Source organism: Chaetodon auriga, chromosome 12 (assembly GCF_051107435.1).
Source record: "Chaetodon auriga isolate fChaAug3 chromosome 12, fChaAug3.hap1, whole genome shotgun sequence".
NCBI lineage: Eukaryota > Metazoa > Chordata > Actinopteri > Chaetodontiformes > Chaetodontidae > Chaetodon > Chaetodon auriga.
Window position 1 is genome coordinate 4205391 of NC_135085.1, and position 17208 is coordinate 4222598.

At 42.6% G+C, this 17208-nt stretch overlaps 1 protein-coding gene across 1 annotated transcript; it reads left to right on the top strand.

Annotated features, from left to right (window-relative positions):
* Positions 1-2197: 2197 nt before the first annotated feature.
* olfml2bb (olfactomedin-like 2Bb) lies at positions 2198-11464 on the top strand. The gene is made up of 9 exons (XM_076745269.1): positions 2198-2476; positions 3551-3823; positions 3998-4105; positions 5814-5978; positions 6104-6344; positions 7476-7937; positions 8048-8224; positions 8776-8972; positions 9538-11464. Exons 1-9 carry the CDS (start codon positions 2198-2200, stop codon positions 9925-9927), a joined length of 2292 nt encoding a protein of 763 aa, XP_076601384.1. The 3' UTR covers positions 9928-11464.
* Positions 11465-17208: the final 5744 nt, after the last annotated feature.

A 17208-nucleotide genomic window follows, 5' to 3' on the forward strand; every position in this document is an offset into this window, starting at 1 on the left:
CTGTAAATCTGCACTTCATGCAGACACATGAGACGCTTACCTGAATTCAGATGGTATTTCAACATGCAGCAATGGCATATAACTGAAATACTGTTTTGAATATGTGTTGTGGACTTGTTCAGTCCACACAGACCTTTTTCACAGCAGGAATTTGTAGATGTTGCAGGTGTAGTTAATAACATTAATGATGGCTGCACTCAGTTTAATTCTGAGTCCGGTGTTGTGCATGCTGGCTCACTGGGATGTTAAAATGGAATGGAGCCATCATTATCAGTGTGGCCAGAGAGAGCAAAGGTTTCCCGATGGAGGCTACCAAAGAACCAACTGAACCAAAGTGCTGTAAAGGCAGGAAAAAAGCCAACATGGACGTCATCCAAGACATGCAGCCGAACACCACTGCCTGTGCCAAGAGGATTACTGTCTGATGAGGACTGCCAAAAGGAGACTGGTCCTTCTAAAGGCACACTCTGGAGGCAACAACCTGCCAGCAGTTAAAAGAGGAGGGATAGCACCTACAGCCTGCTCAGCATCTTGGCTACACCATCCTCAAAAGATCCCCTGCAGCACCTCAGCAGGTGATCTGGATGGTCTTGTCATTTGTTTATGGATGGCAAATGATAAGACCAATTCTGGGTTGGACTCCCTCTGTAGGCCGCCCCAGCAAAGCACAGTTCATGTCCCTGAACTAGATCCACAACAGTTCCAGGGAGAAAAAGAGTTGAAAGCAGGCTGCACTGAGACTGATGTGAAGGCCAAGACCAGAATCAAGCTCTTCTACTGTAGCACTTCAGTGTTAGGAAGAACCCCTCAGGTGAGGCTGCCTGGAGTGTCAAACAGGTGGAGGAGACTCTGGAGCAGGACAGAGAGAGGAGGAGGGAGCCAGAGGCACAGCTGGTGGAGCACAGGGAGGAACGTGACAGGATGAAGCCTGTGCTTTGTCAGGCAAAGGAGACCCTGTAAACCTGCAGGGGGAGGAGGAAAGAAACAGACTCCCGACGGACACCCAGAAGACCCTCGAGCACAAAGAGATAACATGATGAAAAGGTCTCCTCCACCCCCACCCTCCCTGCTTTTCATCCTGCTGGCTGCAACCCCACCCTGACCACACACAGATATTCAAGTTGGCTCTTTATATTTTTCTACCACTTTTTCTGCAAGAACAGTAGCTTTTTTTTCTTTCAATAAACCCACAGAGCACATGAATGATTTATCATGTCAAATGTTTTGATTTGTATTTGTCATTTAAATTTTACCAAATCAGCCATAGAGCCCTTTTTAAAGCCCTTTTTATACATGCATGAATTTACCCCGGTCTAGGTAAACACCTGAAAACTGGATAAAAATCTGCTGTGATGTCACTATTTTGACCTGAATATGTTTCAGTCCCTCATCCAAAAATCCAGCTCCAACACCAGCCTAAATAAATCAACAAATAATGGATTTGTGAGATATTTCAAATTAATTGGAGAATTAAGGGGAAAGTCTGTGACTACCACTCTAAGTTTACTTTCTTTGCTGAACACTTACAAAACTTAGTTTTCTCCTCATCAAAAAATGGTTTCCATTCCAAGCTCATTAGACTTATAACAACTCATTTTATGTATTTTCAGCAGTAAATGAAGGATTGTTAGAGGTATTTAAGAAACTGTTGACTGTGTCTCACTGCTGGAAGAGTAAGATTACCAAATGACCACTCTCTCTCTCTCTCTCTCTCTCTCTCTCTCTCTCTCTCTCTCTCTCTCTCTCTGACTGTCTCCCTGTCTGTCTCTCTCTCAGTCAGTCCTGGTTTGGACAGTGATCTGTGTGGAGGGATGTGTCCTCTGTTGGTGCCACCCAGCTAAGTAACTTCATCTTTCATTCATTCTTCTTCACTCTGAGACCTCGTTGACTGTAACTGAGTGCACAGATCTCTTCTGCAGGGCTTTTTCAGTCATCTTAGACCAGTGATCCTTCGGTGTTTTGCAGATGTTTGTTTTTTAATAAGCTTTTTAACCCATGGATCGTCGTTTTTAAGCGTTTGGAAGCTGGACAGTAATTTTTCAGTAAAGCTTCCTTTAGAAAGTGGTTGATACGTGGGCGAGTGTTCCTTCAGCGCCGTTAGACTGAGCCAGTCTTGGCTACAACCACCTGATAATTACCTGGGACTAGTTTATTTATTCACAGTGTGTTGTACACTGTCAGCTGCTGCTGTGCAGAAATGTGGCGCAGTCTGTCGCTGCTGATGTTATGCTGGGCTGTAAGAACTCTTGGTGCTCTGGAAGCGGACAGAAGCGCGGACCCCTCGCTGGAGAAGATGCTGCTGACCGGCGCTGCAGACCTGGGGGAACGGGGCAAGGATGCTCCGTCCGCGGCTGCAGGGGAGGACAGTCAGCGAGCAGGGGACGCTCCTGCTGGAGGTGCGGAGGGGGGAGTCCAACAGCCCACCGCCGAGCCTCTGGAGGAAGAAATGGACAACCAAGAGAATATCATCAGCCAGGTCAGTGTAATGCGCGCCCTTACACGTGCTTCATAACCAAACCGCGCTCACAGACTGGAAGTTTAATGACAATGAATGCAAAAAACTGATGTAAGAAAGATTGAAAGATGTTTCAGACATCGAAATGGGTCAGTCTTCATTTCGGCTTTATTCAACACGCTCTAGCAGCACTTCTCAATAAGATAACCAGTATAAAAAAGGATCCTCCTCATTTTAGCGGGCCAGTGAATCAGTTGTAAAAGTTGTGTGAGTTGAAGTGAAGTTCTGTGCGGACCATGCTGGTTAAGAAAATGATAGCCCTGATAATGATGGGAAATATTAAATTGCCAGACCTTCAGACCAAGACCAGTTTGATTTTCCCCTCTGCGTGAAGCCTCATTTGATCTCATTTGCTCGCAGTCCTGTGTGTCAGATCAGCGGTTGACTCACGAATATTTTCCATCCACTTCATCAAGTGAAAACCACATGAGAATTCAGAGCACTTGTGCTTTTTGGACACATGCTGCTTTGTAACTGTAAATCTTAAAGTTCTCATTTCCTGTCAGAAAATGAGATTAAGTGATTGTATTAGAAGCATAATTTTTTTTTACTTATAAAATTATAAGTCTATACTTTATTACTGTTTTTTTTTTTTTTTTTTTTTCCTGTAAACACAACCTAAACCCTACAGTTTGTGAGTTTTGCTTAAATGACGTGGTGAATCAGACCCAGAGCTGTGTGTGTGTGTGTGTGTGTGTGTGTGTGTGTGTGTGTGTGTGTGTGTGTGTGTGTCCACACCACAGCAGCAGTTTGCATCCTTCTGGTGGTTAGTTATATAATATCCTTCAGTGCTCCAAACCAAAAAGTGCCTGTTTGTAAATGCTTGGAACTGTCTTCTTCTCAGGCAGCTCACCACTGCAGCTGCAAATCATCACACATGCTGCAACACTTTTTTAGTTTTCATTCAAGTTTTTCTGCTTCATATGCAAAATATACATTCATATTAAAGTTAAATGTTTAATTTCTTTAAAGTTTCCATTCACCTGAGCAACCTGAGAGAGTTGAACGACAGAAGACTTTGTCCCTCTCTTTCAGTTGCTGGGGGATTATGACAAAGTCAAGACTGTGTCATCAGGGTCCGACTGCGTGTGCCGCTGTATTGTTCGACCAATCAAACGCTCTGACTGCAGCCGAATCCTTGACAGCGACCTGGCATCTCCATCGCCACCTTTTTACACTGTGGAGACAGTTACCAAGGGAACGGACTGCAAGAAGTGTGTGTGCATGGCTCCACCTACAGCTGTCAACCCCTGCGAGGGAGAGTACAGGTTTAAAAAACTACAGGAGGCCAGCAAAGATGACATTAAGGTAGAAACACACACCACACACACAATATTGAGACCTAGATGCTGTCACTGATTTTCTATTGGCGTTTGAGGACAAATTCTTTATTCAAGTAGTTTGAAGTTTTCCATAATCAAAGTTTTTTTTTCTCTCTGCCCTTCTTTCTGTGTTATTTATCTCTGTGGTTTTGCTGTTTAGCTGGCAACCATCATTGACTTGTTGGAGGGCTCTCTGTATGGAATGGACTTGTTAAAGCTCCACTCTGTCACCACCAAGCTGCTGACCAGGGTGGACAACGTGGAGAAGGTGAGCACACACACACACACACACACACACACACACACACACACACACACACGTTAAATATCTGTATAAAAATGAAAGGAGCTGTATGGTGTTTAACATGAAGAGAATGGAGTGTGCAAAATACAGGCTCAGGAGTGTGCCACTGTTCACAGTATGAAACAATTTCACATTATGTGCAGTAAGAATGGCGTTAATGTCATGTTTCAGGTTAGATATGGAGACTTGATGTTAATGTAATGTGCAGTGTCCATGGGGCAGGATGAGAGTCAGTGTCAGTGGGTTGCTGATGAGGCCAGCTGCAGTCAGGAAGAAACTGTTGTTGTGGTTTTGGTCCTGATGGACTGCAGCCTCCTGCCGGAGGGGAGTGTTTCAAAGAGTTTATGTCTGGGCTGGGAAGGGTCGGCCGCAGTCTTTCCTGCTCGCCTCACAGTCCTGGAGCCTCACAGGTCCCAGTCATGCATGGAGGAAATGTAACTCCAAACTCACTTAAAAAAATCTGCTTTCCATAAGGACAAATGCCACAGAGTGGCACATAGCGGATGGAAGTTTTCAGGCTTTCCATTAGCCAAAGACTGGAGCTCCAAACACATAATAGATGATGGAAAAATAGTCTTTGAAGAATAAATGACTTCTGAACTCTGAACTTAATAAATAGGAACAAAGTGTTTGCAGATGAAGATGCAAAACATGACAAATTGTCTAAGTTGAAATGAGGTAGCAAATTGCATAGCAGGATTCTTTGGTTTTACAGTACATGTTTTCAACCAAAATACTTTGGAAAAGATTAGAGTAATAACTGTGAACATATAAGAGAACAATGAAGTAATGATGGACATCCTCTCATGTCTTTCGCATGTTTAGTTCTAGTGTCTATTCAGAATCATATTTTCCATGAAGCTTGATGCCAAAAAGTCAAAAAGATGCTGCTGCTGCTACTTTGTTATAGAAGAATAGTTACCCTGCCAACAAATTCTCTTATATGTCTTTTGAAGGTTTTTGCCTAAGTCTTCGGGGCTGTAAACAGGAAGTATACTGTTTCTTTTAGCCTATATTTGTTTACCTTTTGTCAAAGTGGAACCATTAAAAGTAAGCTGAAGTGGCCATTAGCAGTTCCTGTTTGCAGTGTAGCCGTAGATAAACAGGCAGCCATCACTGGATCGCTTTCATACTGAGGGAAACTTAAAACCCTGATGATTCCCAGGCAAGTTCTGGAGTTTGCAATGATTTCTGAGCCCATTTCTGGATGTTCATGATATCCTCAGGAAGTTTCAGTCGCACTCAATCTAAAAAGTAGCAGTGGTAAACTTGCTGTGTGTTTTGCTGCAGATTAAATGTTTATTTCTTTCAATGTTGTCTTCTTTCAATCACTACAAGCAAAAAATACAAAAATGCCTGATTACCATTGTCTTTATCCAGAAGCTTTGTAAGCTCAAACTTTGGCTTCACATTGCTCTTAAAATCTCTCATGGGTGTTCGTTTGTGTTGTGATCCGGCGATGGTAAGAGTCACAGCATATGAGTCAAACCACTCAGTGAGCCCTCGTGCCCTTGATGGAAGCATCTGCAGTTGTTGCTTTTCTCCACTCTTTTATTCAGGTTTTGATTTTCATTTGTCACCAGTCTGTGTATTCTTTCCGTAGTTTCTGAGTGTGCCATTGTGAATCCTGCTTAGGATGGACTGTTTATATACTGTCATCCTGTGTGTGCAGACTTTAGCACGTAATATCACTGAGAGAGCACGAGAGAAGGAACGCATGAAGGAAAGAGCAAAAGAAAAGGAGAAAGAGAAGAAGGCCCAGCAGAAAAAGAAGAAAGCGAATGATTTGGAGCGAGTAGGACAGAAAAGTGGAGCTGCTGCTTACGCCAACAAGCAGGTACTAACTGTGTGAACATGTGTGTGACTCCAGCTCCTTAACTGTTTTCCATGACATTGTTATCTCAATTGAAAATCCCTTTTTTTTTTTGTAAATTTAACAGAAATTTACTTGTTGTGTTGCAGAAGAATTATGAAGTTCAGCTGAAGAAGAACCAACAGCAAGATGGTCTGGAACAGCCAACCAGGAATAAGACAGGAACTCAAAAGCCAATCAAAGAGAAGACAGAGCCAAAGCAGCCAATCAAAGACAAGAGCAGCATGGTCATCAAGGGTGTGACCTTTTACAAGGCTGAGGAGGAGAACTACAATGAGGAGGAGGAGGAGGAAGAGGAGGAGGAAGAGAAGAAAGGGAAAGGAAAGAGTAGTAAGTCTGATGTGTCCTTATGACTAATAATGCTGCTTTTATGTCACAATGTGTTGAAAAACATATTATATCATATAACATATCAGAACTTGATGAAAAGAAAGTATTCCCAACTACGCCCCCATTGCTTTTTTACTTTTTTTGCATAAATAAAAGATGATGTAGCAACATTGCTTATCATATTGATTATCAAGATGATTGATCATTTATGACAACAATGTTATGGCTTTTTTTTCAGTGGGGCAAACTTGTAAATTGTTTAAAAATCCTAATCAGTCCTCTGTGTTCAATTGCTAGTACTGTCCTGAATTTATGTTTTGTATTTTCTTTATTTATTTTAGATTTATGATGAATATATAATAGACAGCCACTGTCTCCTCCTGTGCACTTTGTGTATGTTGGTACTCACAGTGGGGTTATGGCAAGTGTCATTTTTGTTGCTACCACTAGGGGGAGGGAGGGAATTTTCAAATTCATGTTTTGTTTTTTTTTGCAGCGGAAACATGTGGTGAACACAATGTTAACATATCATCATCTTCTAAATTTGATATGATGTACTTGTCAGAAAACAAAGCAAACAAAGCAACATTAACATTCATTTGGAATCACTTTGTGTCCACCTGATGAATGTTAAGACCAATGCTCACTCTCTTTGAAGAGAGAAATATCTGGCTAAACTGCTAAATGCAGCACTATGTTCACCAGCTTGCTGCTAACCATGTCTGTGTGGTGCTGAACAGGTACACTAGGCTTATCAATAAAGTTGCAGGTCATAAAACCAAAGAGCTGAAAGACACTGAAATGCTTTGCGGAGTTGAAACCAGCAGTTGGGTGATGAGTCTCTGTGGGGTCATCACTGAGTTACCCCTTTCGCTTACAAGTAACCATGTGACCCATTGTTAACATAGAAATATTGATTATAGCTGCTTTGATCTCAAAGTAGATGGATATACTCCAGTACGTACTGGAGCATATCATAACCTCCTGGTGACTGATTACGATGATGTCATATCAGGTCTTGGTAATCTCATTCAACGGTAGCATCCAGATGATTTGAACTCTAGTTCACTGCAGAACTTCACTATAAAACTGTCTTCTCTTCGTCTAACTCTCGTTTTCCTTCATTTGCAGCTACTCTAACTACAAATGCTTCCGTGGACTTACTGATCTCTGACCAGCTCCCAGGACCTTCAACCTCAGTTCACGCAGAACTAGACTTTCAGGACCTGTCAAGGACACGCAGCAAGCTAGCACCCACCCAGCAGTCAACAGCTCCCTCAACTACCACCCCACAAACCACAACTACAACCAAACCAGCTCCCACCACTATTGGACAAACGACTAAATTAACCACTACCACGCCACCAAAAATTCCAAAACCAACAACAGACAAACTGAGAGCTACTTCCCAACAAACTACAACTACCGTTGAGCCTACCATGCACGTCAATCAGCATACCACATCAGCCTCAGATACCAACATAAATCCACCCATTGATGCGTCTCCCATGGCAGAGTCTCAGCCAGGACCCAGAAGTCGACTCAGCTGGACGGAGAGCCCCGCTGACCAACCAAAGACCACAAAAAAGCCTGGTACAGATACATATGATAGAGTACTTTGGCCTGTAGCGAGTGCACATGTTTCAGTGTTTTTATCATTGAAGTAAGTGAGTCAGTGTCACCTCTGGTGTGTGTTCTTGCAGCAGTGTGTAAGGACACAGTGGCCAGCATCTCTGAACCAGTCCAGCAGAACTCTTATGGCCTAAGGGATGGAGTGTGGATGAGAGATGCTCGTGGCCATGGCAACGTCATCTACCTTACCAATGGTCACCATGGCAACAGCCTCCTAGAGTTCCGAGACATGGACACCTTCAAATCAGGTATAGGAGTTGTTTGTTTGTGTGTGTGTGTGTTGAAGAAATTAACCCAGAATTTTTTTTCAACCATGCCAAGACATGAAGCTAAGTCCAGCTGTGACAGTTCAAAGCATCTTTAGCTGCTGTGGACACATGCATGACTGAACAGTCTGCAAGCAGACTGGACACTGAGCACTTAGTCACTTCCATTAGAGATCCTGAGACAGACCCTCCACACAAAAACCCGTCAGTCTTCTCAACCAACTCATGAGGCGTTCAGCTGCTTTTTCTTGAGACAGTTCTGCCAGAGCTGGTGATGAATTTTGATCACATCCAGTACTCTTCTGGTCCATTTGGTCCTGTAGCTCTCAGTTCTGTTTGGGTTCAAGTGTATTTGATTTGTTATTTTAGAAATTCACACAGTGGGTAGAGGATGCCAGTATGTTATGGTCACTGAAGTCAGTGAAATAATACCAGAAAAATGGTCTCGACAGATAATGGACGGATGCTCACACCTTGATGCTGTCATGGTTACGCTCATCCTGACAGGCTGTATGTGTGTTTCGTCTGTTCAGGTCAAGCAAGTAATTCATACAAGCTGCCCTACAGTTTCACTGGAACAGGCCACGTCGTGTTTAATGGAGCTTTCTACTACAACCGGGCCTTCAGCAGGGACGTGATCAGATATGACCTGAGACACAGATATGTAGCTGCCTGGACCACACTGCATGATGCTTTACTGGAGGAGCAAGATCACGGGGGACAGACTGAGGTAAGAGCCATGGTGTATGTTATGTAAGTGTGGTAAATACAAGATGATTTGCTAGTGGAATATACACTTGGGACACTTCAAAGGGTCATGAAAGGTCAGCAGGGGGAAAGAAAACACTACAAATCACGAAAGAGTTCAAAAGGGCAAATAGTGAGGAGAACAACTGCTGGAGAGGTTTTAGTAGTTTTAGCACAGGTTTTAGTGTAGTTTTCTGTACAGCCATGATGGTACCAAACCTAGCAACAGAGCAAAATTTGAAATGTTTTGTAGTGAAGTCTGATATTCATTCTCCTTTCAGCTCTGTTTTGGTCTCCACCAAAAGCCAAAACTACAAGTCGAAAGATACTGAAATGCTCTTTGGAGCTGAGGGGATCAGTGGAGTTGGTTGATAAATATTTGTTGGTTCATCAGTACGAGTGACACCTTTCACATACAAGTAGTCATTGTTAACCTAGAAATACTGATTATAGCTGCTTTAATGCACAGTTGTAATGAAAACTCTAAATATGGACCTACTGTAGAGTTTTAGATGTGTGTTCCTCTGTAACGATGTTCTATTTACCAGGTGGAGTTTGCCGTTGATGAGTCCGGCCTGTGGCTGCTCTACCCAGCGCTGGACACAGAGGGCTTCCATCAGGAAGTGACCCTGCTCATCCACCTCCACCCCCGAGACCTGCAGCCAATAAGGAGCTTCCGCACGGGTCTTCGACGTGGTCGCTATGGAAACAGCTTCCTGGTTTGCGGTGTGCTTTATGCAGTGGACAGCATGGAGCGGCATTACGCCAATGTGACATACGCCTTCGACACACACACGTTCACACACACCGTGCCGAGCCTGGCGTTCACGAACATGCACGCACACACCTCCCAGCTGGCTTACTGCCCACTAGATAAGAAACTGTATGCATGGGACGATGGACACCAGATGACGTATGATATCATCTTTGCTTATTAGCACAAGGAATGGATGCACAGATGGAAGAAGTTATGGTTAGACTGACGGTCATCAATTTATCCAACAGGAGGTCAAACAAAGCAAATGTTTTGTGTCTAACTGACTGTGGATCAGTCTGAAGCAGGGAATGAGTTTTATGTTGACCCCAGCTGCTGCTGTGCCTCTCACACCAAAGTCTTAATGAGCATGAGCAGCATTTAACTCATAAAACAAGTGGACATGTATTCACCTTTGGAAGAGGACGAAACCCCAGAGGTCGTATGAATGAATGTCTACACATATTACTCTGTTCCTGCAAATGGAAATTTCCCTCTGATTTATGAAAAATGGGACTGTATGTACTCACACCTGTGCATGTTCACACGGTGGTGGAGAAGTCCCTGTGAAGGTGAGCGTGCACAGCTGCAATGATTACCATGTTAATCCCAGTCTTCAGGGACCTTGGAGGGTTCTCCATATGTACACTCTTTAATTTCACATCAAAACAATGCTCATCAAAATCTGTCACTAAACACAAGCTTTGGTTTCTCTTCTGACCTTCCATGAGTTAGAAGTTAGAATTTATTGGTATCATGTCAAGTGAGATTTATCTAAGTGAGGCTTTTGTCAGATTTATTAAAGGGGAACTTCTCAGAGTTTACTGGTCAGAGGCAGCCTTATTGACCTTGCGTAAACAGTTGTCTCAGGTGTTCTGCTCTGGAGGACATCTGTAAAGAAGCCTGAGACGGTTATCCTGTTATGTCTTATTTAAAAAAAATAATCTGAACTCAAAGGTCCACTCACTAGTTCATTTACTGCCATGCGGAAATTGGCGTGTGAAGTTAGAAAGACAGACAGGGAGGGTCAGATGAAAAGATGTCATTGGTTGTATTGTGGGACGTGTATGATGTGTTTTTGGTTTTTGTTTTGGTTTTTGTTTTTGGAACTAAAAGTCAAGATACCTTGAATTCTGCTGCATCACTTTTTAGCCACTTTTTTATCCTGTAAAGAACTCTGAGCAACGTTGCTGTTGTGTTAATTCAGTAATGATGCATTCATGTGTGCCTATAAATGCTTATGCCACTAAAAATCTGCAGCTTTCCATAACTTCTACTCAATAAGCTACTATAGTGGTGCTAAGTCAGAACTCTAATGTCAGGTAAAACCAGGGTTAGGTTTAGGTTAGGCTGAGCGTTGTGTCTAATATACAACACTGATTCTGATAATGACTCATGATGGCAGCAGCCTATTTTCTTATATGGTCAAAGTCTAAACTGTGTGTTTTTGTACTGTATGTCTGCTTAGTGTGTTGTATATTTACTCCTGTCCAGTAATGTTGCTAGCATCAGTTTTTAGTGCAGGTGGGAATGGAACCCTGGTGCAGTTAATGCTTTTTCTCCCATTGAAGTTCATTTATTTAAAACCATTTTCTAACTAGCACATGCTCCACACTGCTTGTTGAACAGAAAAAAACTCCCAAGACAAGGTTGATTTCAGCTGCTTTACTACAAGTTTGCCTTTTTATTTTGTTAATTTATAATAAAAGGTTTCAAAAAGATGGAGAACAAGCTGTTTCCAGTCTTTTTCCCTATCTTTTTCTGTCTTTCTCCCCAGTCTGTCCTGTGAACGTCCAGCCTGTTGTAGACATTATTCCTGGGGCTGATTTAGTTTTCCTGGAAGCAGCAGCACCACTGGAAGGATCCCAGGGTGGAAAATAAGCCCCAGCCAGATGCTGGTGAACCTCCGACTGGGAATGCTCAGGACACAGACCAGACCCTCTACATAGATTCACTTCAGCTCATGGACGGGTGTTTGATAAGACTTCATCGCAGAGAGCCTTTGCTTTCATGTCAGTCTGGTTTGGTTGAGCACAGCCTGGTTCCCTCCAGAGCAGATCGGTCCATTTCAACTCAAAACAGAATGAAAATGCACTAAAGAAAGATATTTACAACAATAGCACATTTTCAAAGCAGGCGAGCACAGACAGAGTTAATAGCTCTGCTTCATGGACTGGTTTATGGGCCCTTTGCTCCTGGCCTGCAGCTTCTGACACATGGTTGTTAATGAACTCTCCAGAGAACTCAACCTGGCACACACTGAAACTTTCAAAGGAAATATTAATTGAAAAGTAACCACTGGCTCCTTATTGTAATAGTGCAATCTTACCTGGACTGTGTTTTTGCAGCAGCTGCAAATAATGAGATACAGTTCACAGAGAGGAGGACAAAAAGGAGAAGGTTTCAAACTAAGTAATTCCAAAGTGTATAAACAGCATATTTACAACGAATGCATGAATTTTAGCAGGAATGTTTCAATTAAGGTGATCTCCTCTGGAGATGATATCAAAAGTTATATAACCATCATGTTTATGTAGTGATGTGTGTGTGTGTGTGTGTGTGTGTGTGTGTGTGTGTGTGTGTGTGTGTGTGTGTGTGTGCGCGCGTGCGTGCGTGCGTCTGTGTGGTAAGTGGTGGTACCACCTAGCAGGATGCAGAAGAAAGGCACCCTTTCACATCAACTGCATACTCAAATAGACTCACCAAGCTGTATGAATGTCTGTGTGTTCTGTACAACTGTCTTTAAAGCACTTGGTCTAAATGTCTGAAGGCATGGGACCACACACACACACACACACACACACACACACACACACACACACACACACACACACACACACACTTGTGGGGACATTACATAGACTTACATTCATTTCCTGGAGACTTACCCTAACCCTAACAATAACCACTAACATAATATTCCCAACCCTATACCTAACCTAATCTTACCTAACCTGTAACCCTATTCTCAGTCTTTACCCTAAAATGCAATGATTTAAATTGTGGGGACCTGTATTTTGTCCCCACAAGTAAGGTGAGTCCCCACATGTGACTGTGTAAACAGGTTTTTGTCCCCACAGTGTGAGTAATACATGGGCACACACACACACACACACACACACACACACACACACACACACACACACACACACACACACACACAAAGACTCCAGAATCCAGAAAACCCATGCAACAAGGATGTTATCTGTCCAAGTTCACAGAGAACAGTGTCTGGTTTACAACGCACACACACACATACACACACATATTGTAGTGCATAATGTCTGGTTTAAAGATAGCAGCGGTATCTGCATACACATTCCTGACTGCCACTGAGCTAAAAATCTGGACAAAGAAAGAAAAGAAATGGAGAGCACAGAGAAAGGAGAGAGGTTATCATGGAGATTGAGATCTTTGGTTCACTTAGAGGTAATTTGTGTTTAACTATAGCAGGAGATGGATGGAATGAGAGGAGGAGACTGAGAATCCACTGAGGAAGTCTGCGGAAAGGGAAGAAAAAACAGAAAGAGGGTTGGGTTAAGAGAGAAAACACAGAGGACGGAAAAAATATCAAGGTGAGAGACAAAGAAAAAGAGAGAGGGTGAGAGGGATGCGTTCAGAGGCTAACCGTCAGAGGTCACAGGAAAGGTGGAGGAACGAAGAACAAACAGGATCATAAAACCCAGAAAGTGAGACCAAAAGGAGCCTGTGCGGCTTTTGTGGACACCAACGAGATCAACGGAACATGAAAAGCCTGATTTTAAGATGAGACATGGGAAAATTCACCCACAACCTGCCACAACACCTTCATGAAGCTCAGCAACATGTTAGCCTGTCGCTCATTACTTTCTAATTTATAGACCCTGTCTGCAGCTGTGAGCCTCAAGTCCACTGGCTCCTACTGAAGATGTGCCTGTTGAGAATTATACTGTAAAAATTCATTTTTAACCACATCATATTCACTGAAATGTCAGGCTGCTGGATGCTGGATAAAAGGGCTCAGCAGCTCATTTCCGAAAACAGTGAGCCACTGTAGTTTTTCAGCAAACCTCATTCAAACAGGAGGGAATCTCTTAGGGACTATTTTCCGAAGTGGATTAATCCATATTGGTGCTCTGCATTTGGGACAGCAAAGTAATTTGTTGTGCCGCTGTTGTTTTTATGAAATGCTACTTAAACAGGAGGAAATAGTGCATTTGTTGGGGATTACTTTCAGCTGCGGATTAATCCACATTTGGAGCAGGACTGTGTATGTGGGATTGAGTTAAAATATACAACAGTGTGTGTGTTCATGGTAATAGATAAACATGCCCCCCAGTGCAACAGTGTGGCTCACTGTTGTGTTTTTAACAGTTCTTTCACTAAAAACAATGGAGCTTTATGGCACATACACACACAATACTTGCCAATACATACAATCATTGTTGGCTTTTGTCTTTTCAATGGGATTTGTTGATGACAAGAAAATGCAGAATAACAAGCAACTACAGAAAACTTGGCAGCTTAGCGGCTTTTAAACAGTCTGAGTGCTGGAAACTATCTCTCCCACTGTTATGAAACAACACGGAGGACACAGTAAAGTACTACCAGAGCTGCTGTCGGTGGTTGCCAGCAGCCTTCAGCAGGCTGTGATCAGCTTTTCCTACATATGCACTGTGTCTGTGGGCAGGAACTGATCTCTATTACTGCCAAGGGAGCGGTACTCTGGATGATGGACAAGCTACATTTGATTTATTTGCATCTTTTATCTGAACAGCTTTTTTTTTTTTTAACTTCAGAGCTGAATATTTATCCAGGATTGTTGTCAGAGGTAAAGGAGAAACACCAGTGTAATTTTTATTTTTCTCATATTGCCATTAATGTGCTCAAAGCTGTTTTGTTTTTGTTGTTTTTCTTTCCATTTCCACATCCTTTGCTGCACTTTTGTGGACTGACAATACATGAATCAGAAGTCTTAAAATGTCTCAAAAATCTGACATCAGAATTTTAGGTAGCCAGGTTCCTCATCGTCAAACCTAAAACTTTTCTGAAGCTGACATGACACCACTGCAGTGCACACCCTGTGCAATGTGTGTGCCTTGATTTGTCAACCCGGCTACAGACTTTTGCAATGGTGAACTGGTGCAGGTGGCTGAGGCAGATGAATATGATATAATAGTCGAGGCGTGATGGAATAAAAGGCATTAGCGCTTTTCCTCATTTTTTCCTTATTTTGTTTGGATGTCAAATATGATGCCAAGATTTGTCATTGTGGATTTCACATTTGGAGAACTCAAAACCAATCCCATCCAAGGCTCTCATCATAACGTCATCATTCCATAACTCCACTGATAACAGCAGAGACATCCTGCAGCCTTGATGCAGTCCATCATTCTGAGCAGTGTGTGTGATGTAGACTTTCCGTGGACCATGGGGAGAAGCAGTCGTCTGTGCACATTACAGGTGCTGAAAGAGGAGGAAGTGATGGATGGGAACGTTTTTAGACATTTTTGGAACATCCTGATGACTTTTTGTTTTTGACGGCATGATGCATAACATAGAGAGACAGGAAGTGAAAGCGTTGCCTCTGAACTAAAGTGGGGTTAGACAGTATGACTGGAACAGAAAAAGACAACAAAAGCATCATTTCACTGTTCAGACCTGAAAACCAAACAAATACGGCTGCTTCACATCAGGCAAAGGCTAATGTTTAATAGAATTAAATCCAAAATTAATGGACATGCTGTTATATTCTCAAGATGAGAATCCATCTGACCTATCTATCTATCTATCCAGTTTGTCATGAATGTTGCGTTACACATTAAAAGATAAGCTCACAAGTTTTGCTAAAACACCACTCCACTGAGCATTTCACTCCTCCAACATTTTCAGCCTCACAATAGACAGGAAAAAGGGCCAAATTTGAGGCAGCAGTACAAGATAATGTCTTTTTTATTCCACTCATTATTCTTCCTTGTCAAAACCTGGTGCCTACATTACCCATAATGCAACTCGAAAGCTGCAGGTTCAGTCAGTGATGGGAGTCATGGATGTCATGCTAGTGGAAGCTAATGAACCATTGAGCCTGTAGCCTTGAGCAGAGACGTGGAGTGGGCAGAAGTCTGATAAAGGTGCAGACACATATCACGACTGTTGAGCTGAAGATGAACATGATTCGGTTCTGACAACAAGTGGGCCAAGTTGGACCTGATCTGTACCGGTCTGGGTCAGCTCGTGCTGACAGCTGACAGAAAAGCCATATAGTGTGTGATATGGAATGTCTTCAGATCCAGTCGTTGCCAGTCATTCTCATTTTTTCAGACATGTTTGATATTTGCATCTGACATTACTGACTGATAATGTCACCTGTGTGTCACCTGAGGGAGACATCCTGGTAAAAAAAACAGCTTCACCTGAAGTTACCTTTGTTTTCCAAACTTTACTTTTCTCCAGTCCCCTCTGTAGGTCGCCTCTCTATCCGGCATTGCAGCCTCATTTTTTGGCCTTTTCAGTCACTGCATAGAAACAGCACAAGCTGCTGGTTGTTGTCTGTGTTTGTTTTGGCACCAGAACACCATCACTTTGAGTTCTCATGGGATTTGTGGGGTCGTCTACTGCCAGAACCCATGTTGGTACTGACCGGTGTTGCCTTGTGTGTTTACTCAGTTGTACTGTAGGTTTATACTTCTTTCTGTCACAGACTAAAACATCAGTGCAAGTTGTTGGAAACAAACATTTGGTGGTTTGTCCAGCCTTCATAGGTTTCAGCTAGTCTTCAGTTTTGTCCCTAGATTCAATGCGTTCATTTTCAAATGTCTTTATCCCCAAACAACACTGACTCAAGTGACATCACATGAGGCACACATCTCCCTGCAGAGCCACAAAAGGATAATAATAATAATAATAATAATAATAATAATAATAATAATAATAATAATGATGATGCAGGATTTATTTATTATTTTTTACACATTCACTAGTACTCCCCAACACTGTTTAACATTTTGATGTGTAAAACTGGTGCACTCCCCCTTAAAGCTATGCTCAGGTGGCCTACTGAAACAGGATCTACTTACTGTAATCATTCTTCCAGTATGTTAAGAGATCCCTTGCTAATGCACCTCCAGCATAAACGATGGGGGCTACAAATCTACAGACCTCATTCTGTGGAAAAATACCTTCCAAAGTTTTTCTGAATCTTTAGCATTTCTGAGTTTACAGAATCCTACTGACACAACCCGGGGCCGAATTTGAGAAGTCAAGAGGTTATGGTGCTTTAAATATTTTGGTGCATTTAATATGAAATCGACAGACAGATGGCTTTAGCTTCCATCCGGACCTTCAATGCTGGTAGAGAGGAAATACTAGAAAGCAGAGGAGAAGTGAGTGATGAAAAGAGAGCAAGCAGAGGTGAAGAGAGGAGGAAAGTGGTGGAAAGTAATGGGAGAGAGAAGAAATAGAGAAGTGGAGATGAGGAGAGGAGAGG